This window comes from Salvelinus sp. IW2-2015, linkage group LG13 (genome assembly GCF_002910315.2).
Source record: "Salvelinus sp. IW2-2015 linkage group LG13, ASM291031v2, whole genome shotgun sequence".
Classification (NCBI taxonomy): Eukaryota; Metazoa; Chordata; class Actinopteri; order Salmoniformes; family Salmonidae; genus Salvelinus; species Salvelinus sp. IW2-2015.
This window is the reverse complement of record NC_036853.1, coordinates 26,019,076-26,044,428: the sequence shown is the minus strand read 5'-3', so window position 1 is coordinate 26,044,428 and position 25,353 is coordinate 26,019,076. Positions and strand designations below refer to the sequence as shown.

The 25,353-nt window shown below is 44.7% G+C and overlaps 1 protein-coding gene across 4 annotated transcripts in view; it reads right to left on the bottom strand.

Moving 5' to 3' along the window:
* Positions 1–3,275: 3,275 nt before the first annotated feature.
* The window catches only part of btbd8 (BTB domain containing 8), a 42,899-nt gene continuing 20,821 nt past the window's right edge, over positions 3,276–25,353 (bottom strand). For 2 of the 4 annotated variants that reach the window (XM_023998002.1, XM_070446199.1), the window contains exons 8-19: positions 23,974–24,070; positions 22,850–22,938; positions 19,280–19,382; positions 17,290–17,472; positions 16,414–16,584; positions 15,412–15,541; positions 13,922–13,983; positions 12,149–12,779; positions 10,765–10,852; positions 10,253–10,389; positions 8,131–10,152; positions 3,276–4,598 (exon numbers count right to left, since the gene is read on the bottom strand). In XM_023998002.1, the coding sequence (XP_023853770.1) occupies positions 4,057–4,598; positions 8,131–10,152; positions 10,253–10,389; positions 10,765–10,852; positions 12,149–12,779; positions 13,922–13,983; positions 15,412–15,541; positions 16,414–16,584; positions 17,290–17,472; positions 19,280–19,382; positions 22,850–22,938; positions 23,974–24,070 (4,255 nt within the window). In that variant the 3' untranslated portion in view covers positions 3,276–4,056. The remainder of the gene's footprint in view (positions 4,599–8,130; positions 10,153–10,252; positions 10,390–10,764; positions 10,853–12,148; positions 12,780–13,921; positions 13,984–15,411; positions 15,542–16,413; positions 16,585–17,289; positions 17,473–19,279; positions 19,383–22,849; positions 22,939–23,973; positions 24,071–25,353) is intronic. The other 2 variants (XM_070446200.1, XM_070446201.1) reach the window with 2 other exon arrangements.

Here is a 25,353-nt window from a genome sequence, read left to right as displayed (position 1 = left end):
ACGCCCCTATCCACATTGACTGAATTGCTGCGGAGAAGGTGGAAAGCTTCAAGTTCCTCGGCGTACACAATCTGAAATGGTCCACCCACACAGACAGTGTGATGAAGAAGGCGCACCAGCGCCTCTTCAACCTCAGGAGGCTGAAGAAATTTGGCTTGGCCCCTAAGACCCTCACAAACTTTTACAGATGCACAATTGAGAGAATCCTGTCGGGCTGTATCACCGTCTGGTACGGCAACTGCACCACTCGCAACCYCAGGGCTCTCCAGTGGGTGGTGCGGTCTGCCCAACGCATCACCGGGGGCACACTGTCTGCTCTCCAGGACACCTACAGCATCCGATGTCACAGGAAGGCCAAAAATATATTCAAGGACATCAACCACCCGAGCCACGGCCTATTCACCCTGTTATCATCCAGAAGGCGAGGTCAGTACAGTTGCATCAAAGCTGGAACCGAGAGACTGAAAAACAGCTTCTATCTCAAGGCCATCATACTGTTAAATAGGCATCACTAGCCGGCTACCACCCGGCTACTCAACCCTGCACCTAGAGGCTGCTGCCCTATATACTGTACATAGACATGGAATTACTGGCCACATGAAAAAAGGAACACTAGTCACTTTAATAATGTTTACATACTGTTTTACTCATCTCATATGTATATGCTGTATTCTATTCTACTGTATTTTAGTCAATGCCACTCCGACATTGCGTGTCCTAATATTTATATATTTCTTAATTCCATTCTTTTACTTTTAGATGTGTGTATTGTTGGGAATTGTTAGATACTACTGCCCTGTTGGAGCTAGGAAAACAAGCATTTCGCTACACCCGCGATAACATTTGCTAAAATATGTGTATGTGACCAATACAATTTGATTTGATGCTAGAGGCACATTAGTCCAGACTATGACCGTGAAAAATGAGAAGGTATCAGACATGACCCCAGAGATGCAGTATCATTATTTGAATTGGCACTGATAGTAATAATTATTCATTTCGACTTAACAGGTACTGCAGTGTGCTCTGGTGACCTGATGGAGTCTTGCGGTCAGCATTGAAGAGATATCAGAGGAAAAAGTGAAAACTGGGACTGCTGTCTAACAGAAATGGCCCAGTCATTCATTTATTGTTGCTTTATTTTAATTTGAATGTTTTTTATTCTTATTCYGGCTATTTAATAAATACACAATCTACACAAAATGCTCCCTTGTCAAAAAAATCCTACAGGATTAGCAATTATTCCAATAGAATCGTATAGGATTTTCGCAGTCCTATAGGATTTTGTGTCACCTGTGTCAGAATCATATCGGACTACTTTTTTCCTATTGGGAATCAAAAGTAATCCTATTGGACCCTATATGATTCTCGCAATCCCATAGGATTGTGTATCACCATTATCAGAATCCTATTGAATTACTTTTTTCCCCTTTTTGAAATCAAAAGTAATCAGATTGGATCCTATACGTTTTTGATAAGTATTGTAGGATTGTTTCACCCCAATCAGAATCCTATTATTCCTTTTTTCTTAATTGAACCCATTAAATGATAGTTTGTTGAAATGAGTTCCAGTACAATACAACAACATTGCTTGGAGACAACACTTTTATATTCATTTCTGTTTTATTCACCTGCAATAAAAACTATAGCCCTTTTAAGAGTGACTGACGGCGTCACAGCTAGCTCAGAGGGGCGCTGTTTCGCTCGGTCGGATGCTTTATCTGAGATTGATGCTTCTTTCTGTCCGTGAGCGTTTTGGTCAAATAAATGATCACTATTTCAATATTTCATTTGGAGGTAAAGCAGGGCAGCCTGAACTTGAAGCAGCAAGAATGGTGACAGCGGACACTTTCTCTTGAGCTACGTTTTACATATAGGATATAGGGTACCTTTTAGGAAGACGTTTTGGAGGCAGAGACAAATAGATGGGTAGGCTAAACAATATTTATTGAAAATGAAAGGCGCAACGCTTACTCACAATGGTAGCCTAAGCGCGCTTTGCGCCCTTTTCCTTTTCAATGATTATGAACTTTTTTTTGGATTGCACCTCGACTCACGTTCGTTGAGCGCCCTCCACTTCTTCCCATTATCAATATTTATTTACATATGTAATATTTGTGTTGTGGAGAAATGACCAGGCAGGAGACGGGAGTACAGTTAGTTTTCGTTTAGTCAAAACCTCTCGTGCTCTACAGTTCCCGGGCACACTAGTGCGCATGTGCATTTCCTATTAGGTGTAGTAACGTAACACTGTCGTAATACATCACCGCTTAGTAACAGTATAGTAACTAATATAAACAGATGTAGATCCCAGATACTACAACAGACACTAGTAAACTATGGTGTAACTGCAAATGCCACACGATTCTCCGCCCATGCATAGCAATTTACTCTATTTCATTTGAGACCACACGTGTAGCCAGGCGCACTAGATTTCAAACGCGGACTGCGCCACAATGCTCTCTGTCGGAACCACAGAATGCAGCCCTCTAACTGGATCCAAAAGGCAGTGGTTGAAAAATTACCCAATTGTCATACTTGATTAAAAGTAAAGATTCCTTAATAGAAAATGACTTAAAGTAAAAGTGAAAGTCACCCAGTAAAATAGGCTTGAGTAAAAATCTAAAAGTATTAACTTTTAAATATACTTAAGTATCTAAAGTTAATGTTATTGCCAATATACTTAAGTATCAAAAGTAAAAGTATAAATAATTTCCAATTCCTTATATTAAGCAAACCAGAAGGCACAATGTATTTTTTAAAATTTCGAGATAGCCTGGGGCACACTCCAACAGTCAATCATACTTTACAAATGAAGCATTTGTGTTTAGTAAGTCTGCCAGATCAAGGGCAGTAGTTATGACCAGGGATCTTCTCTTGATAAGAGTGTGAATTGGACAATATTTCTGTTTTACTAAGCATTCAAAACATAACAAGTACTTTTGGGTATCAGGGAAAATGTATTGAGTAAAAAGTACATAATTTTCTAAAGTAAAAGTTGTCAAAAACATAAATAGTAAAGTACAGATACCCAAAAAAACTACTTAAGTTAAACATATTTAAAGTACTTTACACCACTGCCAAAGGGGGATTAGATTTAGTGCATTACAGTAAKAAATGCTCAAATATTCCTTTTGAAGTGTATCCCTCATTTTAACCTGACATGTGCAATAAAAATCGATATCATTTCACAAATGATCTCTTCATTTTCTAAAATAATCGAGTATTGTACTTGAATCAACTGTCACTAAAACTAAAAACAATCAATGAAACCATTGTATTTAGAAGCACACATTTTTATTTTCATATACAACAATTAATGTAAAGCCAACATGTTCTCTAGTTTCTGTGAAACTCCACTGTCTAACCATCATAAAGACTAAAGAGCATGAGAAAGAAAGCTTTTTTATTTTCTTCTAAATGTTGCAAACACCAAGTAAACATACAAAAAAATGTCTGCATGCACAACAGCTCATGAGTCTAAATTCTCAGTCCATTAAGTATTAAGGATATAACGGAAGGTGATGGACTGAATGCAAACAAGCGCAGCTTGAGAGTCTAAAATAAACTCAAGAGTTCCATGAAAAGCAGCATAAAAAGCAGTAAATAAATAGAGGAATCAAAACATAATCGAGGTATAAAACGGAAGAATTGTTGTACTGTAGTTGTCGAGAGAGACAGAAGACATGTTGTAAAAGTCCAGACAAAGTGTAACAGCTCCCTGATAGACAGTACTGTAGCAGTGTCATTCTCCTAAATGCAGTCAGAAGTGTTGTATAGTTCAGCGGTATTCAACCGGGGTACTGCAGCGGTCAGCCCAAAAAAATCTAACGTATGATGGGGGGGGTCGCCGGTTTTCCTGGGAGGGGGTCCCTGGGCAAGAAAAGGTTGGTATAGTATAGTTGATAAATGTACCAGACACCTGGTACAGTATAGTTGATTAAACCGAGTTAGAGGTTAAGAGGCTAGTGTCTCTTTTGTCCTTAAAGCCATCAGTCAGTGATGTGTTTCTAACGCCATGATGATCCATTCACTTTTAATTCTGTATAGTCTTTGTCAGTGATGTGTTTCTAGCTCCACAATGGTCCACTCCCCCTGCGGCGAGGCAGCGTCTTCGGGAGAGAAGCTGGTCACAGTTATGCTAGTTGTGGAGTCCTCCAGGGGTGATATGAGCTCCGCCCAGCGTTTAAACGTCTCCTTCTCGTGGGGCAGGAAGATCTGCTGGGCGTCAAGGCAGTCCCGGGAGAGGGACAGGGTCTGCTTGATCAGATACTGGGCTAGGTTCAGGTCCTCAGGGACTGGATTTATGACGCCCAAACTGGACTCCTGGTCTGAGAGGAGTTGCTTCAGCATGCTCCAGTCACGCTCCGCAAACTTACTGCTTTCCTCATTGTAACCTTCATCATTCCCCTCCTCCTCCTGCCCCACTGTGCTCCTCCTGCTCCTGTCCTTGATGTTGTCCGAGGAGCTGAGGTGCTCAAAGGCTTCTCCCAGGTCCAGTTCGTAGATGGGAGAGAGGGCTTTGGACGGGCGGCGGTCTTGTGTACAGGTCGGGGTTGTTGTTTGATCCAATCTGTCACAATGTCCCTCATTGTCCCCTAAAAACAATTGACAATACTGCACAGTGACTTAACGATTCAGCTTTCCATAAGTCCATAGTCATTACACAGGCATTCTTCTGGTCACTTCTTCCCATTATCATCCCAACATTAACATGACTAAAGTTTCCCCCTTAATGCAACTGTGTCCTCTTAACCATTTAATAATCAATGACTGGATCAGGCAATGGCCTGTATTCTACTAGGAGATGGGGGGAGCCCTCGTTTCACCATTGCATTGGTACTCACGTTACAGACCAATGGATTATGATATGATATTGTTGATATACTGTACATTTATATCAGATGTATAAATCACGAGTAATCACTGACCTTGACTGTGGGTGACAGGGAGGATGCACAGCTGCCTTAAAGGTGAAGCACAGAGGGATGTAGTTGTCTGGATGTGTCTCTTTTATCCAGCAGTAATTAACACAGTAAGCCATGCATTGCATTGCCAGCACTGGTTAGTTAGCCTAACTCTGCATAACTCCGTTTGCTCAGGCACCAGTGATATGTTTGAAGAAGTAAACCGTGCAGGTCTCTAACTATTGAGCAAACCTTTTGTATTGTAAAGATATGATTATTATACTGTAACAACAATCTAAATGCAGGCAGAAATGATTTCATTTGTAGCACAAAAGGAAGTACGCACATCACTTGTTTTCTCTGACATTTCCCATTTGTTTTTATATACAGTTTCTTTCTATCATAAATACTGCTTCAATATCACTAAATAAGAGGTCTATACAGTCGTGGCCAAAAGTTTTGAGAATGACACAAATATTAATTTTCACATAGTCTGCTGCCTCATGATGGCAATTTGCATATACTCCAGAATGTTATGAAGAGTGATCAGATGAATTGCAAAGTCCCTCTTTGCCATGCAAATGAACTGAATCCCCCAAAAACATTTCCACTGCATTTCAGCCCTGCCACAAAAGGACCAGTTTACATCATGTCAGTGATTCTCTTGTTAACACAGGTGTGAGTGTTGATGAGGACAAGGCTGGAGATCACTGTCATGCTGATTGAGTTCGAATAACAGATTGGAAGCTTCAAAAGGAGGGTGGTGCTTGGAATCATTGTTCTTCCTCTGTCAACCATGGTTACGTGCAAGGAAACACGTGCCGTCATCATTGCTTTGCACAAAAAGGGCTTCACAGGCAAGGATATTGCTGCCAATAAGATTGCACCTAAATCAACCATTTATCGGATCATAAAAAACTTAAAGGAGAGCGGTTCAATTGTTCTAAAGAAGGCTTCAGGGCGCCCAAGAAAGTCCAGCAAGCGCCAGGACCGTCTCCTAAAGTTGATTCAGCTGCGGGATCGGGGCACCACCAGTACAGAGCTTGCTCAGGAATGGCAGCAGGCAGGTGTGAGTGCATCTGCACGCACAGTGAGGCGAAGACTTTTGGAGGATGGCTTGGTGTCAAGAAGGGCAGCAAAGAAGCCACTTCTCTCCAGGAAAAACATCAGGGACAGATTGATATTCTGCAAAAGGTACAGGGATTGGACTGCTGAGGACTGGGGTAAAGTCATTTTCTCTGATGAATCCCCTTTCTGACAAACTCCAAGCATTGATTATGCAAGAATGGGCTGCCATCAGTCAGGATGTGGCCCAGAAGTTAATTGACAGCATGCCAGGGCGGATTGCAGAGGTCTTGAAAAAGTAGGGTCAACACTGCAAATATTGACTCTTTGCATCAACTTCATGTAATTGTCAATAAAAGCCTTATAAAAGAAACGTATGAAATGCTTGTAATAATACGTTAGATATTTTTGTCAGATGTTACTATGAAATACTGAAGACACTGAAGCAGCAGACTTTGTGAAAATTAATATTTGTGTCATTCTCAATAACATTTGGCCACGACTGTACTGGCAAAATATCACAAAAATGTCCACTTATCGCTGTTGACAGCAGAAACAAGATTGACATGTTTTGTAKTAGGATACCCCCTACCTAGTATGCGTCCCAAATGCCACCATATCCCCTATATAGTTCACAAAGTAGTGCACTATATAGGGAATAGGGTTCCATTTCAGATGTAAACCCCTAACTAAGTAATAGTGTAAGGATTTGCTGTATAACATGAGAGTGAAAAAAGAGAGACATATCAGAACCATGGAAGATAAAGATTGTTCTAGACACACCACACACAGAAGGCTACCAGGCAGCACCACACAAAGGCTATTGAACCAAACCAGTACTACAGAATAAAACTAGTAAAAAAAATACAAATACAAAAATATTGGGTGGAATAAATAAAAAGACAGACAACAAATGGCTTGTATTACTGGCATGCAGATGTCTTTACTAGATAAGCAGACTGAGGAACAGATACAAGCTAGGAGGATCTGACAAATTACAACAAAAACAAGCCGATCCTGGGTAGGTAAGGGTCCCTGTAGGTAGGTAACACGTAGATTGACAGACTAAACCTTTCTCAAAAGCAATCTGGTCATCATGACAGCTTAGTACTGTGGTCCATAGTACAATACAGATATTTTGGGATTTTCCATCTAAATCAAATGGCCATATTATTATGTAATTTGATAGTAAAAACCATAGCTTGGTTGCATGTCTTTTGCATAAAACACAAATTATAAAGACATCAATCCCAATAAATAATATCATAAGCTATTATCTTATTGGCTTGACAGAGACCAGAAGCTGCTGGAGTTCATGGCATTCAATAAAAGAAACAACGAAAAATCATTGAATAGGCCTATTTGCATTTTTATGTACATCAAAGTGCATCGGTACAACTAGGCCTACGTCAACCCGCCACACCTTGTCACAAGGCAGGTGGTTTATAACCAACACATGGCATAGTACTTGACACTAAATTATTAAGTTTTAGTCCCCAAATGGCACCCTATTCCCTACATAGTGCACTACTTTTGACCAGAGCCCCATGGGCCCTGGTCAAAAGTAGTGCACTATAAAGGGAATAGGGTGCCATTTGGGGACTAAAATGTAATAATCTAGTGTCAGTTTTCTCATTGAAATTAACATAGCTTTCCCCCCCCCCTTTTTCATATGTAATCTGAGTAGTCAGGGTCAGAATGACTCTGAAAAAGTTGAAACATTAGGTTATATGTTGATTATAGCTAAACTACTCCTGCACGTTTTTTTGATTGACCAATCTCCATGTTTTAAATTGGTGTTGCAAATTCAAATCAATGGACTGGTACACAAACAGATGTTTTGTGTAATGATAGCAAGGTTTTAGCTATATGGGCATATACAAAAATGATCCCCTCATTGAATTTGAACTAGTTAAGTAATCTGCATAATATCCTTTTTGAGAGGAATGGGATAGCTAAGTAAACGTTTCATGATGCAAATGAGTAGTCCGAGCATTACATCATATGAGACAGAGGAGATTGTATCTTGCAAAGGGAGAACTAACTAACTATGCCTTGACTGATGGAGTTTGGCTGGGTGGGGAAGGAAAATGGGTGAGGGGTTTGGTTTTAGGGTTTAAATTAGGAGGGGTCCTAAATGTAGATTAGTATACATTACCTGCTGGGGACTGTGGGATAGCTGCATGTGCAGGAGACTCCCCTGTCTGCTGAGGGTAATTTAAGTCTAGATGTAAGTCTGCTCTCTTGCTCTCTGCAGGTACAGGTGCTTGGTTAGGCTTGGTTGAGGGGTTCCTGCGTGGTGTCCCTCCGTTGCTGTACTGTTCAGCAGGCCGGAGGTCCAGGTGGCAGGGTCTCTCCCACTCCTGGGGAGGCAGGTCACTGAGGTCAGGGTCCAYGGGAGGGCAACCAGGGCTGGGCTCTACTCCCTCCACCTTGGTGGGGTTATGGTCATCTACCAGAGGATCCTGGATCTCAGTGAGGAAAACAATGGGTTTGGTGTTGGACTCCTGCTCGGTACCTAGTTCCTGCTGAGGTGTGCTTTTGGGAAGGTCAGACGCCAGGTGCTCCCCAGAGTGAGACACAGAGTTGGGGGCCGACTGAGGTGCTGGAGGAGGGTCACTCTCGAAGACTTCGCAGGGTGTGACGGGGTCGTCAGGCTGTTGCTGGGGTGGAGTCTGCGCCCCGCACTCCTCTGATCCCAGCTCCTCACACTCGTCCACAGAGATCAGAACAGAGCGGCGGAAGTTAGAGGCTGACTGGTAGTCCTGCTGCTCGTTGTCCTGGTCAGGGTCAGCTCCATCCTCAAAGGCCAAGTTGATAATGCCCTGGAACTGAGGGGATGGGTCAACGGGAGGCAGAGGGGCATGATGACAAGGAAGAACCTCCACCTCTGACTTCTCGTCCTCTTCCTCATCCTCCTCTTCCTCAGACTCCTCCGACTCCTCGGAGGAGAAGAGCTGGCTGTCGGGGACCTGCTTCACTGTAACATTGGCCTCCACTTTCTCTACCTCCTCCTCAACAGGGACCTCCTCTCTGTCCCTGCTCAGCCAGGAGCGTGGCCGTCGCCTCACCCCTTCCTCCTCACTGGTGGTCTCTACCTCACGCCCCTTCAGCCTCACCTCGACCCGCAGCCCACCGTCCAGCATCTTCAGCTCCTCGGGGGTACTCGTGTCACTACTACTGCGGCCCAGAAAGTCATGGCAACGCATGGTTCCGCCTCCCTTGGTTCCGCCGCGGTCGTTGGAGCAGCAGTCGTCCACGTCGTCCTGCGAGCCCCCGGCATCGTAGTCCTCAGAGCGGGGCTTGATGTCATCTGAGGAGGTGGTGGCGCTGCCGGACTCTGACTCAGGGCTGACCTGGTGGTGCAGGCCGCTCCACGAGTCCTCCAGAGGGTTATCTGTGCTGCTCAGGCTGCCTGGGTTCGGGGTGTCCAGGGGAAGATCTGTGGTTGAGCCAGGAGTGTGTTTACATGTGTGTGTGCCCTCTGTGTGCTTAGCAGGCTCTCCGTTTACAAGAGCATACCCTTGAGAGACGTGGTTGGTTGCTGGTGGCTGACTAGACAGAGCCCTGATTCCTCCTGTGCTGTTAGGTTTACCTGGTTGTTTGGCAGACTTCTGGGGACTCTGCTTAGGGCTGGTGTTCAGGGGTAAGGAGAGGGAGTCCCCTCCTCCACCGAGGCCCTGGGGGCCTGATGGTAGTATACTGTTATGTGTCGGGCTCTGCTCTGTTGATCCTGCTGCTGGCTCGGAGGCCGCCTCCCTGGGATTTGAATGGGAGGAGACCCTCTCTGCTTCAGCACCAGTGTCATTAGCCTGTTGAGTCTCCGTGGAGGTTTTACCATTATATCCTTCTTTCTCTTTAGCTGCAGGCGTTTTAGAAGAAACGACAGAGGAGGAAGAGTTTTTAACTGGCCCCGCTGACTTTGGGGAGGCTTTCTCTGTAGGAGATTCAGAGGTACTTTTCTGCTTAGGTCCAGATTTGGCCATTGCTTGCGGAGGCTGTTTGGAAGGAGCAGAGCTAGATTTTGTTGGTTTAGAAGCAGATTTGGCTGCGGTAGCTGGGGTTGGTTTTGTGGTCTTCCTGGCTGCTTTGTCTGCTGAGGCTTTAGAACCATCCTTATCCTCCTCTTTCCTGGGAGACGCATGCTTTCTGGCACTCAGGGAGGACCCAGGTCTAGAGACTTCATTAGAGGAGAAACAAGAAAAAGGGAAGACTATTTCAATAATTTGGCCCACAGTGAGATGATGTTAGGATTTGTATTGGCACAAACACGCACGCACCATGGTTCTCAGCGGAGCCTGTTGGTGTGCACCTTCCCTTCGTGTCTGCTCTGGCTCCTGTTCCTCTAGTTGTTGCTCTTCCTATAGAGGGAAGCTTGGCTTTATTGGCCTCTCTAGCGCTGGGCTTATTGGTTGGGCTGATAAGGGAGATTAAAAAGACAATCAAATCAAAAGCATACACAGCCCCAGAGAGTAGAAAATTAAGCCTGACACTCACAAAAATGAAAGCAATTTTTAATTGTAAAAATATATATATTGTAATTTCGGAAAATAACAACAATCAATACATTATGGACACAATATCACAGGGTTCGATAACATTAAGGGACAAAAGCTCATAAACCTCATAAGACCTTAGCATAAACAAGCACTGTGTTGTTTCATCCATCTCTGTATGGACTAGCAACTACCAATATATAACAATGGGGGGCAGCAGAGGTTTTTCTACCATTTCTCAGGGATGGTCTTCTATCTAAGTAGAAGGTTCTGATTGTGGGTGCAATGCTGCTTACCTGTTGGTCTTTGCAGTGTCTGTTTTCTGGGGGGGTTTCGTCAGTGGAGATTTGGTCAGAACTTTAGCCTGCGTTTTTGACTTAAGACCTAAAACACAGGATTGTTATAGTGTGCTTTAACCTTGAACCAAAACACTGATATTTATTGTTGGAAAATGAAAACTGCTCACTTAGAATGAGGGGTTAAGAGGAGGAATAGGATTCGTTTAGCTATACAGCTTAGTGGGGAAGAAGAGTGCAACAATAAACAGACATTGTTTTGAGGGGAAAAATGCACATTCATCTGAAGAAATTCTCAAACAAAGTACACCGATGATTACATTTTACGGAGAGCTAACGGGGATGTCAATATCTAACAAACAATGAGTGTTTTTTAATTCATATTCTGCGAGCTAGAGGCAAGGAGCTGATAATAGTACTGTACTCCAGAGCCAAAATAATGCACAAATCAAGGCCAATAAAACGGATAGAGCTGGAGCAGAGTAGGCGAATAGGGATGACTGGTTTGTTTAGAGAGAGAGAGAGGGGGAGGGAGAGCATATGGCACTACGACTCTCTCTTCTTCTCTTTTGTATGAAAAAGAGAGACAGGCCGGCTGAGGCCCAGTTCCCCAGACAGACAGAGGGTGTTGCTATCAGTCTACACACCACACAACTCCCCTCCTTCTCCAAACGAGCATACACCGTCACCACGGGAGCTAGGACCAGACTGGGTGTGGAGAAATAAATTGGTCTCACCCCTGTGTGTGAGCTTTGGTTTTGACCTTCAGCTCTGCGGCTTTTTGGGGTGTCTGTTGCCAGGCTGTGCTACCCATAGGGATATTATTTCTGTGGTTCTACCTTGAACTGATTAATATGCATGAAAGAAAGGAGTGGTTCTTGATTCATATTCATGCACACCACTACTGTATATAATGTGTTTCTACTTCAATGTATTATCTTCCGTCTCTCTAGAACCCCTCAGGGTTAAAGAATAACTCATGTAAATCAGTCTGCTACTTATTCTCCACAAAACTTGCTTCCAACTATTTCTGCGTCAAGCTAATTTTTCAGATACTCTAACTTCCTCCATAAAATAGAATTATTGTCATCATAAGAACAAGAATGAGTGAATTAACCCAGCTGGCAAAACTGGTTCGAATGACATTATTACAGCGTCATTATCACAACGTCATTAAAACGTAATTACAAAATCATCATGACGTCTTTTCAACCATATTTTCCCATCTGGGAGGTAAGTAAATAACATTGGATGTTAAACCTGGAAATTACAATTACCCAGCTGGCAAAACAAGTTGAACGTCATTACAACGTCATTATGATGTATTTTCAACCAGTTTTGCCCACTGGGGAGCAAGTTAATAACGTTGAATGTTAGACCAGACCTGGGACGGCGTGGCTGTTGCGTGGGCTTCCGGAGCTGTTGTCAGGGGAGGCGCTGCCTGATGTGGAGGGGGTGGTGGTGGCGGGGTGGGCTGTGCTGCTGTCTGCCCCCTGAAGAGAGTCACCCTTCCCTGCTGTACTCTTCTGCAGCTTCCCTGGCCTAGCCTGAGCTGTGGAGGTGGTGCCTGGAGGAGAGGTCTTGGGCCTGGCTCCGGGGTTAGGCCTCCTGTCCTGGTCCTTAGCCCCTTTACCCAACGTTGGGGAGCCCCTGGATCCGTTAGCAGTGGCTACCTCCTTCCTAGCCCCCCCTGGGCCAGCTGTACCGTTGAGCACTGTGGCGGAGGTTGTAGTCTTGGCTTTAGCCGTGGTGCTTCGGTGGTCGCCTGGCTGCTTGGTCTTGCCGTTCTTTGCCCTGGATGGGTCACTGTCTCCAGGCTTGGTAGCGTTAGTCCCTCTCTCTGCGGTGGCTGGAAGGACTGGCGTGCCCAGCCCGTCTGACTTCATGGTGGCTGATGATGCAGCCGTAGAGCAACTTCCTGTTCCTGTGTTCCTGACGACCCGATTGGTCCTGTGGACAGGAGGGCTCTCACACGGAGCTGCAAGACCTGAGGCGCATCTTACACCCCTTGGCTGCTAAAAAGAGACGAGAGAGGTTTGAATGGAAAGGTTCCGATCACACAACATCATTTAAAATAATGGCATAGTGGTCTACGGACTCGATTTAACAGCTAAATACCGAGAAGAAGGAAGTCCGACCTAAACTGGAATTAACACGCAATCTAGAAACTGATTAGCCAGATTTTGTAGATACTGGCTAAGAACGTTTTACTTGTAATGATCGTGATACGTTGTTATTTAACCTACATTAGTTGAATCAATGGACTGAATGACTAAGTTGATCGCGATAAGAGCTTCCGCTAAATTACTCAAATGAAATGTAATTGAAAATAATTTAATAATACTGTTGAGGATGCCTGCAAGCTACTGAGCTGTACTGTATACTCAGGCGTGTAAAACGAAAGCAGCCCCGGCCCTCATCACATCCTTCCAGGTACTCGCTGCCTTGTGTTACAGTTCATCAGTCTGATAAGACACAAGGTCTGTGTATTTATCACTGAGGGGCTGAAAGGTAATTGCTTTCTGTGTCAATTACGAAATGACAGCCGTCAGCAGCCCTGTGTCGGGGTCAGCAGAGCCACAGAAGTATAGCATCCCAAATGGCACCCTGTTTCCTATATAGTGCACTAATTTGGACCAAAGCCCTGGTCAAAAGTAGTGCACTATATAGCCAGGCGGAGAGAAACTTCCTTCCAGGCGCCTGCTCCTCATCACAGCACTTCCTGTCAATATCTGTCAGGTTGCTGTTGGCGGGGCCCCTCTCAGCCACTCACATCACACACACACACGTGTCGCCTCCAGTGTGTGTGTGTGTGTGTGTGTGTGTGTGTGTGTGTGTGAGGCTGGCTCTAGGTTTTCCACCATTCACATCTCTGTGATGTGTGCAGTGATTACAGGCTTTCAAAAGCCACCCTCCTAGATCATAATCACGCCATTACATCCACATTTGTGTCATTTAGCATCTAGATGCTCTTATCCAGAGTATAATTCACGCATTCAACTAAAGTAGGTATCACAACCACATATCATAATCATTACACAGGTTTCTCTGTGTTATAGATGGGTTCATATCACCTGACTAAGTGATTTAACAACGCAAAAGAGGAATAAAGCAATTGCTTTTAAATGAGACTAAATAAGCTTTTATCATACATTACCTGTGAGCTGGTAAAAACAGGCTTTTTCCCAAGTCTTCTACTGTCTCCTTTATCAAGAGCAGCTATAGGAGAGAACACACAATTAAAGCAACGTTTAAAACATGTTTAAATTACCATTACATTCAGAAACCCTCAAGGCACCATACTCATTCATAAAACAGGTCAGCACAAACATCTTTTGGAGGCACATTGACATGGTTGTGTCTTTGTATTCTCAACACAAGGAGCATGCAATTTGATGATGGATTTTTCCCATTTGAAATATACCAATGTTCCTGAAATATCAAATCCAAGACGTGTCCATTGAAGAGACTGATACTGCAATGTGGCTATTCCACCTCAGGCTTCCTGATTTTCCTTTAAATGAGATACGTACAATCCTGATGTGGTGAGATTTTCATTTAAMCAATGAAACATCAGTCAACTGTGTCTGCCGAGCAAGAAAAGACTTCACAGCTTATCTTACCATTTCCCCAGAGATGCTCCAAATCAAGACCAAACTGCTGCACCGGAATGTAGTCGAGTGTGTGTGTGTGTGTGTGTCTGGTGGGTGTGTATGATGTGACATGTGTGACTAGATTACTGTATGCAACTACCAGTATGCATATTCATTCTATGTGCCTCGCCGTGTGTATGCATGTGTAAACTAGGGTCTCTATGTGAGAGACAGAGAGGGAGATTCCATCAGTATGGAATGTCAGTGCAATTCTAAAACCAAGTTCAATGAATCATTCATGCAATGCATTTCAATGGATCGCAAAGCTAAACAGTCAAAACGAAGCAGTACTTTATTCGTTTCTCAGAGAATGCATGTAATTATGTGTGAAATCCACAAAGAGAGAAATTCAACCATCCACCCCCGCCCCTTTTTTTTTTTACAACACAGAACATGCAGAGTATGCTGCAGTTAGCATGTTAGCCTTGACTACGATTGGCTGAAAATGGAGTGAGAGACCGAGGCGGCACCCTCCTCGCCCAAACAATAGATGGACCTTCAGGTTGTGGCTGTGTGTGCTCTGTTCTGCAGCTGTGCTGAAAGCAGCCATTAATTGTGTGATGTTACCCAGAGGCAGCGGCAACAACATATGCGTCGGGGGGCTTTGGTTCCTTCCTCTCTAACGATACAGAGACAGACCCTGTGCTCCATCACTGAAGCCTGGTTCCAGGTCTGTTTGTGCTGTCCCTTACCATCTCCTATAGTCCTTGTCACTATTGCCTGGTCCCAGATCTGTTTTGTGCTGTCGCTTGTCATCTCCTATGGTCATTGTCACGCCAAACAAGATCAAACCGACAAAACAGATCTGGGACCAGGCTACCATCACTATGTGGTTGGGTTGAATAGAACAAACAAACACACCCTGCATAATATCCCATCTGAGCCGAGAGGAAGAGAGCTTTGGCTCTCCTCTGCAGTGAGGGACAGATCAGATCACCTCCCAGCTACAGCTAAAGCACCATAGATTAAAGATGGCCGTTTTCCCTTGTCTTACCTGCCAGTATCCGCTCTCGGTGCTTGGAGGGCAGGGTCTCCCATCCCCGCGTGTGGCGGACGGCGTAGAATGACTGGAGCAAGAAGGTCCACAACCTAGCGCGCAGCGCACCAATCTCTCGCCTGAACGGCTGGTTTAGAGAGGAAAGGAGAGAGGGGAGGGAGGAGGAAAGAGAGAGAGCGCGAGCGAATCAGCAGCTGCTTAAAGTACCCATCACCATGGTAACCATCACCCCACCCCCCCTTTCTCTCTCCCTCCCTCTTGCAGAATCCACTTGAGCTCCTTTGAGCTAAATGGATGATGTCATCAGCTGAGGCTGCTGCTGTGCTCCCGCCTCCTCTTCCTCCACATCGCCTTAATGTTTATAAAAAACAGAGCTGGTGGGGGAGCTTCCTCCCTCACACAAACCCTCCCTCCATTCAGTCCTCTCTCTCGCTCTCCCACCCTCACACAGACACACACCCTCCCTCCCTTCCTCTCTCGCTCACCCCCGTCTAACACGCCCACCCTTTTTCCCTTCCTCTCACTCGCTCTGGCTCTCACGCCCTCTGACTACTGGCCACAACACAGAGGCAGATTAGTGAAGGCCACTCCCATGTCTCTACATGCTTTCCCTCCCTCTTTCCAACTCTAATCCATCCTGCCATATTCTGCATAAGGACGTGTGACTTAACCCAGCCAGCCTAACCCGGGCTGCAGCTCAAACCCAGCCAGGCCTCTAGGCCCCTGGGAGTAATTACACAGGAATCATGGAGCTCTGGAACTGTGAATCTCTACCTTTCACCCAATGTGTGTGTGAAAGAGGGAAGAGAGAGGCAGAGAGCATAGCAAGGAATGTTTTAATGTTCACCCTTCACGGCTCTTTGTGTCATTTCACCATTATCCTTTGAAATGGAAGAAAACCCTTGTCATGCTTAGTCATCAAATAATAAAAAAGGCAAAATCGGAATAACTTGATTTTGGTTTGGGGGACTGTGAGTGAATGTGAGTACTTGTATTCACCTCCTCCCTCTGACCCCTCTCCTCCAGGGGTGTCTCTCCTTCAATGTCTTCCTCCCCAGCCAGGTGATCCACAGCGGTGAACAGGTCACAACAGTTATCCACCGTGACCCTGTCCCGTACGGCTGAACACAGCTTCTTCAACAGGGCCGGTTCCCGCGTCGACTCCTCTCTCTAAAACACACATGTTATTTTATTCATTAGCACACAGTAAAAGTAGAGGATTTAAATATAACTAAATGTATGTGAAAGGGAGGTCGAGAAACCCAAGGTGGATGAAGTTGAGAAACCCCTTGCTTACAACCAAACGGTTATTTCACTGTAGTACAGAACAATTGCTAGCTACACTGTAGTACACTGACCACTACACAGCTCAAACACATTAGGATGGATTATAATTACATCGCAGATTCCCATGCTAATACATGAACTGATCAGACCAATTTCAGAGGCTGATGAGGATAATCCTTCAGGAAACCCGTTGTCACCACAGCTGTATAGCTCTGTGTCTGTGATAACAGGGTGGAATGACTGGGATTGGAATGCGTATTTCTATCAGGGCAGAGTCAGACACAGTGAGTTGGCACATTGAGGACAGACACCCACAGAATGAAATAGACCATTTACATGATGCKTGCAGACACCGATGATACGAGTGCAAACCTCTTGGACTGTGACTCTGCATCTAGAACTGCCTCAGCGTCCAGCAGGATGTTTACTATGAAGTTTTTATGCATAGCATTAGCCTCATTTAATAAGTAACAATGAACCATCTACAACTGATCAAATGAATCAGTGTATAGCTGGGTGTGAGTCTCTGTGTATGTTGTGTGTATCCGTCACATGTCCTGTGTCTGTCATGCGTGCGTCTTCCCTTACCCGTCGTAGGCTGTGGAAGGCCTGCGTGTGTGTGACCTGGGCCAGGTGTGTGACAATGACAGACAGACACTGGTCCTGCAGTTCTGTAGCCAGCAACACTGTCTGTTTAGCCCACTTGACCTCCGGGAGACAGCCCAGCAACTGCTCACTGCCACACAGCAGAGTCACCGTGTTCTGTACAGTCTGGATAGAACAGGATTATTAACTGGTATGTCTTATTTGAGAGACTTTTGTATATCTCTCCTTCACATCACACCCAGCAGGAGCCCAGCGCTCTGTACAGTCTGGATGGAACAATAAAATATTACATCTCTGGGGAACTATTTTTTATCACAGAGCTCTCTTTCTCTCTCCCTCACACCCCCCCCCCCCCCCCCCCCCCCACACACACCAAGGCAGAGGTGGATACCTGTGCAGAGAGGTTAGAGTGCATGTCCCAACAGCACGTCTTCAATGTGACAGGGTGGAATCCAGTGGCAAGGGAGAAACCCAGGACGACAGGCACCCTTTCACAGTTGCAGGAGGCTACCGGAGCTCCAGTTTGCCGGAGGAGCGCCTGTCGTGCACCGCCAGCACGTTGTTGTCCTCTCAGGGTGAGCTCCCCTAGCCTTTGCCTTCCCAGACTTACCCACAGGCAGCGGGACAATGGTTAGCCGATGCCAGGGCGTGCCCATATAACGTGGGCCTGCACACCGCACCCCTGCCGAGTTAGCCTGGGACTGCAGAGACACCCAGTTACTGTGTTGTCACGAGGAAGGCCTGGCAGAAGTCTTGGGGAAGGAGAGGCTGTGTACTGGCAAGAGGAGGCTTACGCACAGAGGTGCTTCCCGGTTTACCACAAGGACTAGCCAGCGGCAGCAAGCGGGTGGGAAGTATGCATGCACATTCCCTCTTACAACCACACACACAGTCCGGTGAATAATATTTCTAATCAAATGTATTAGTCACACACGCCGAATACGAATGCTTACTTACGAACCCCTAACCAACAATGCAGTTTAAAATAAAATACGGATAAGAAAAATAAATACAAGTAACAAGTAATTAGAGCAGCAGTAAAATAACAATAGCGAGACTATATACAGGGGGGTACCGGTACAGAGTCAGTGTGTGGGGGCACTGGTTAGTGGAGGTAATATGTACATGTAGGTAGAGTTATTAAAGTGACTATGCATAGACGATAACAACAGAGAGTAGCAGCGGTTTTAAAGTGTGTGTGGGCAATGCAAATAATCTGGGTAGCCATTTGATACAGCTCTTATGATCTCTTATTTTAGAGACCTTTCTCATACTCAGTACTTCTCTTTCTCACAACACATACAACCACATACACACATACAAAGTGTTTCACCAACTATCTCATAATTGATCATTCACAGTCTGTGGAACAAGTTATTACGGCTCTTATGTGACCTGTTATCGTAGAGCCATTTCTCAACACATACAACATAGTTTGTGAAACACCACGCATCTCATCATTCATAATTCATTATATTATGGACAACAAAACACACGTTTACAGTCTTTAACAGTTGTTAAGACATTTACACCTTTGATGAACTCTACTGTGTCCACCACTGTTGTTCCTTCCGACCCTGCACTTGGCTATCGATGCAGGGGAAAACCCAAATTATGCAACASATTTTGGCAGCAGGCAGGCCCTCCTCAGCAGCAGTAGTAGTAGTAGTAGTAGGCTGAGCTCCAGAGTGGTGTACCCAGGGGAGGCAGCCGGAGAGCAGGAGAGAAAGACACTGGCTGTGTCCCAATTCTCTACTCTTTTGTGCACTTGCACACTCCCTGTCATGGACTCCCTCCAGCCCAAACTAGACCAATACAATGCTTTTAAATCTGGATGACCCTGCTACATCTGTCTGTATCCACACTGGACTCCTGAACACGCCTGCCATAAAGGACTATGGAAATTGAGGTGAAGAAGTTGGGGTGTGTGTGTGTGTGTGTGTGTGTGTGTGTGTGTGTGTGTGTAACCCACCATGGCTCCAGTCACAGCAGTTAGACAAGCTCTCTGAACATCACAAGGCAACATGGCAAAGTTTCTCTCTGACCAGCTCTTCACATAGTGTTCAGCCACCCACCTGTAACACACAGTACAAACGAGTGTTCGAGAGCCTGTCACTTCAGTACACATTCTGACATATTGCTTGTTAAACACCTTTGAATTGTGTTTTTATGGAGACGGGTATGAACGAAGGGGAGAAAATATTGAGTTGGGTGGAGCAGGGATTTGATGCCACACAGGCAGGGGGGTCGTACATATGCTGTAAGGAGCAGCCCTAAGCACAAGACCAAGCCTAGGTACTCGCTAAACCACTGATATACAGTAACTATCCACAGAGTATCCAGTATCCGGTGTGTGATGATGTTCACTGTGCGACTGTGTGCTGAAGGTCTGGGTGAGTGGGGATTAATGAGATTGTGGGACTCAGTGAGAGAGCATGTGATTTGCATCAGTAAAACGGGTCAGGTCCGTGACCCAAACCACTTATACAGCCTGACATCACACAGAGAGAGCTGCCAAACTCTATATAAGACACAGGCAGGAGTCCCAAACGGCACGTTATTCCCCATAGTGCACTACCTTTGACCAGAGCCCATAGTGCACTATATAGCGAATCGAATGCCATTTGGGACTCATTCATTAACCTCACTGGTCCTGGTGCTAGGAAGGAACTGAAGCCAGAAGTGTCCAAAAACATGGCACAGCTCCCAATTACATATCAATATCGTGCTGCCCCAAAGTTCCCAGGCAATGTGTGGCCGTGTTCCAAATGGTACCCTATTCCCTTTATAGTGCACTTCTTTTGACCAGGGTCCATTGTACTGCACTATAAGGAATAGGTTGCCATTTGAAACACATCCTAGGAATATAAAACACATTTTTGTTAAGGCAGCGGCACTGAGAGAAGTGATGAGATCCAGTGACGTTGCGAAACTGAATGATGTGCCATCTCAGTTGCTCAGCCCCATTTTCTCAGTCCCAGCCTCAGGCCCTCAGGGTAGAGTGGCCAGAGATGGTTGGCTAGCTCCAGAGGCCTGAGGGGTGTGAATCGCAGCACCACTGGGCTGTAAGCTCAGTTCAGCTCGCGTTACTATCATACACACAAGGGACGTGACAAATGTAAATAGAATCTTAATGTTTAAACTGACGTTTATTAATAGRTTAAACGTTAAAATAATCTATAAAAATAAAATGACGTGAATTCACAATCCAGATATGGTTCTGCATATGACCACTAGGAGGCAGTGCAGTTCAATCTACCACAGTCCTGGCTACGTAGCTACCAGTTGTCACTAGTTACTTCAGCCAAAAAGTCATAAAGCCTGCCTATTTCTACAATTTGTCTACTTAAAATGTGATTTTAACCCTAACCCTAACAATAACCTTAACTACACTGCTAACCTTATGCCTAACCTTAAATTAAGACAAAATATATGTTTGTTTTCATTAATTTTTACATAGCCAATTTTGACTTTGTGGCTGTGGTAACAAGTGGAAACCCTAACAGATGGCGCTCACCTTACTGCTGTCCCCCACCCACTCAGCAACAATGGTATTAATGCTGTTTTAGGTTCTCTGTTGTGTGCTTCTCCTTCATGTTCTCAATTGTCAGTACGTACTTCATGTCTGACTTCTCATCAATGTGATGGCTCGTAGCAGTGATGCAAATCTGCGTGTTTGAGAGCTTGCGCTTTGTACTTGCAGAGCAATCATTGTACAATTTCTCCATCCAGGCCGTCACGTTTCTTTTGAGATGGGATTTTGTAGTCTGGTTCTAGATATGCCATCAGGGCATTGAAGCCGACATCCTATACCTTTGACAATGGCTGCATGTCAACTGCAACCATTTCTGTAGTCAGAGCTGTGATTTTCTCACTCTGTCCCTAATCGCACTGCTGCCAGGAATGGTTTGGGTCTCACAGTGCCGCTCTTTTAGCATTGGACCTGTACTGCCACTGTAGCTCAATTCCACCTCGCAAAATTTGAATTTCATTACCTTCTCATTGAACTTCTCAAAGTATTGCCATACAGGACTTAGCTGCTATCGCCTCCAAGTCGCCCTCTGACATTTTTCCAACTTAACAACGATGTCGTGCAGACCGCTTTATACCGTGACGAGATCCTGAGGCCCATTGTCGTGCTATTTTTCCGTCACCATCCTCTCATGTTTCAGCATGATAATGCACAGCCCCATGTCGCAAGGATCTGTACACAATTCCTGGAAGCTGAAAATGTCCCAGTGCTTCCATGGCCTGTATATTCACCAGACATGACACCCATTGAGCGCGTTTGGGATGCTCTGGATCAACGTGTACGACAGCGTTTTCCAGTTCCCGCCAATACCCAGCAACTTCACACAGCCGTTGAAGAGGAGTGGAACAACATTCCACAGGACGCAATCAACATCCTGATTAACTCTATGCGAAGGTGATGTGTCGTGCTGCATGAGGCAAATAGTGGTCACACCAGATACTGACTGGTTTTCTGATCCACACCCTTACCCTTTTTTTAAGGTATCTGTGACCAACAGATGCATATCTGTATTCCCAGTCACGTGAAATCTATAGATAGGGGCCTAATGCATTTATTTAAATTGACTGATTTCCTTCTATCAACTGTAACTAAGTAAAACCTTTGAAAAAGTTTGCAATGTTACATTTCTATTTTTGTTCAGTAAAATTTGAAAGCTGCATATCTCCTCCTACTTACAGCATTGTTACATTAGGTATTTGTAAAAAAAGAAATACCGTTGCCTTTTGGTTGATGATTGGGACCTATTAATGGTAGTTTTGTGATAACTGCACTGTGATACCAAAACATTTAATAGAAAAGTGTGAGTTTCGGTTTAGTTGTATTTGTTTTTTTGCAATGTTAACGATCCCAAATTCGTTTAGAACGTCACACCCCTAACACACACAACTCATCAAAAGCTTTCCCCTCAGCGGAGCAGAAGGCAAGCAGCACAGCTCGGCCCACGCACCACGTTTTAGTTGTTTTATGTCTGTATCTTACTGCCAGATGGACTCCACACACAGATGGTGAAGTCAGAGTTAGCCCTGAATGACCAGACTTAAAAACACTATCAAGGCCATAATTATTCATACCACTGCCTGAGGGGTGACTGTTTCTGGCATTAGTGCAATTTAAGTTAAGTTTTCAGAGACTTTTGGACAGCTATTACATAGACAGTGACCTACATAACATAGGGCAACATGGTGACCTTATGTTGACCCTGTTCCTCCATCTATTGTGCTCTGGATTATGCAGATTAAGCCAAACCCTTCTTATACAACTACAGAATGTTGAAGGTGATAAACAGGCTTGGGGTAAATTTTTATTCGTTTTCCAATCAATTTACTTCCTGAAGTGACTGAATTGCAATGGAATTGACCCCAACCTCGTCGATATCAATCTGTCAAACTGACAGCACCTAACTAAAATATAATGTCCCATAGAAATACACTCAAAAAGGCTCCATACACACACACACACACACACACACAGACAACACACACACACACACACACACACACACTCACTCACCTCATACACAAACTGTGGAGGCTCTGGAGACCAAGGGTGTGGGTGAGGGAGAGGCACTCGAGGATGGTTTTCTGAACCCCATCTATAGGCTGCAGTAAGAATAAAAGAGAAAACAAACACGTCTAAGTGACGGGACTTTTACTGATATGCCGTCTTTTCAATTGGACATGGATCATAAGGTACTTGCAAGTAAAGGATCTTGAATAAAAGCCTTAATAAACTAAGATACAAAAACATATCTATACTGTTTGCAGTTGACACACAGATGACTAAAGTCATACACTGGTCACYGGAATTTTGTTTTGTAATAGGAGTGAAAATAGATCAAAAAGAGAGTTCTCTCTGTGACTGCTGTGGGGTAAAGTGAAGCTGCCTGTCGCAGGGGGCAGAACAGAACACCCCATATGAACTGTATCTGGGCACATGATGAGGTAAGAGTAATGAAACAGAGGCTGTTCAGAGAACCGGAACACAGCAGGAATGCCCGTGAGATACAAAACAGTACCAAAACAGCTAAATCTGTTCATACAGATGGCTTTCCTCCTGACGCAGACTGGTATGAGACTATAGGGATCTCTCTGGAGATGTAGCACTGATCTAGGCTGGTCCCAGATCTGTTTTAGCTGTATAGGCAACTCCTATGAAGTTGACAAGAGAGCACAAACAGATCTGGGACCAAGCTAGGGCAGATCAGAGAAGCACTACAATGGTAGGAAGAGCTAAAACACTCCACAAGAGAGCCATGTAAAAATAGATAGAAAAAACTGTTATTGTGTGTGTGTGTGTGTGAGCGGCAGGTAGCCAAGCAGTTAGAGCGTTGGGCCAGTAACTGAAAAGTTTCTGGTTCGAATACCCAAGCTGTCAAGGTGAAAAATCTGTAGATGTGTCTTAGTGTCTTGACCAAGGCACTTAACCCTAATTTGCTCCAGGGGTGTCGTATTACTATGGCTGACCCTGTAAAACAACACCTATCGCGTGTATATGACAATAACATTTGATTTTGTGTGTGTGTGTTTGRGTGCATCACACAATACTGCATTAAGACATTAAGACAGAAACAAGTCGGCCAAATTGGCCTGCCAAACAGACATGTCAGACGTTCTCCCTCACATTCAGAAACCTACCTTGGGGAAGAAGCGGCAGTAGTCTCTGGTCAGCACCATCTCCACCACGTCCTTCAGTCCCTCCAGACCCAACATGTCTGCTGCCAACACCACCTGACTGGGAGAGAGGCGAGAGGGCCGGTTGAGGTGGTGTTGTGGTTCTGACTGGGAGAGAAGGCTGGGTGAGGTTGTGGTTCTGACTGGGAGAGAGGGCTGGGTGAGGTTGGGTTGTGGTTCTGACTGGGAGAGAGGGCTGGGTGAGGTTGGGTTGTGGTTCTGACTGGAAGAGAGGGCTGGGTGAGGTTGGGTTGTGGTTCTGACTGGAAGAGAGGGCTGGGTGAGGTTGGGTTGTGGTTCTGACTGGAAGAGATATGTATACACCAACCTCAACCACTCCAGTACGACTGCATACTGAATTATTAGTCACACATTGAGGCAACTTACTTAGAGTATGTTTCTTGTGTAACTTGCTCTTTATTATATATAAATATGACTTTATTATAGCTAATAATGAGGTTAAGGATTTGCCAGTACTACAACAAATAATTTAATTAAGCCTAATATGGCTAATAACACATAAAAAAGGCCTTATAAGCTACTTATAGACATACTTATAAAACTACAAATCGGAGGCTAAAATGTTTACCTTAAAATAAAGCGTTAACTTTGATTGTATTTTCTATTAAGTATATTATCATGATAAATAATATTACTGCATTGTTGGGAAAGAGCTCAAGTAAGACATTCACTGCACTGTTTTACACCTGTTGTATCCTGTGCACGTGGAGATAAAACTTTGAAACTTGATGTGGTTCTAACTGGGAGAGAGGGACAGGTGAGGTGGTGTTGTGGTTCTAACTGGGAGAGAGGGACAGGTGAGGTGTTGTTGTGGTTCTAACTGGGAGAGAGGGACAGGTGAGGTGGTGTTGTGGTTCTAACTGGGAGAGAGGGACAGGTGAAGTGGTGTTGTGGTTCTAACTGGGAGAGAGGGACAGGTGACGGTGGTGTTGTGGTTCTAACTGGGAGAGAGGGACAGGTGAGGTGGTGTTGTGGTTCTAACTGGGAGAAAGGGACAGGTGAGGTGGTGTTGTGGTTCTAACTGGGAGAGAGGGACAGGTGAGGTGGTGTTGTGGTTCTGGTGCTATACATGTAGGTTCACCATCAAGCCCGATAGTAGGTACTGAAGAAATCCACTATTATTAAACATACTTAGACAACTGAAGCAAGCTAACACACTGACCTCAGGAAATGTACCTTTACTAGTTGGGGATATTCATTTTTGCTTCTGATGGATTAATTATTTTCTATTCTATATGTATATGGGTTATTCCACAGAGGTGGTGTAAATTGCCATCCCACCCCAAAATAATCTAAGACAAACATATTGTTAAATTAGTAAAG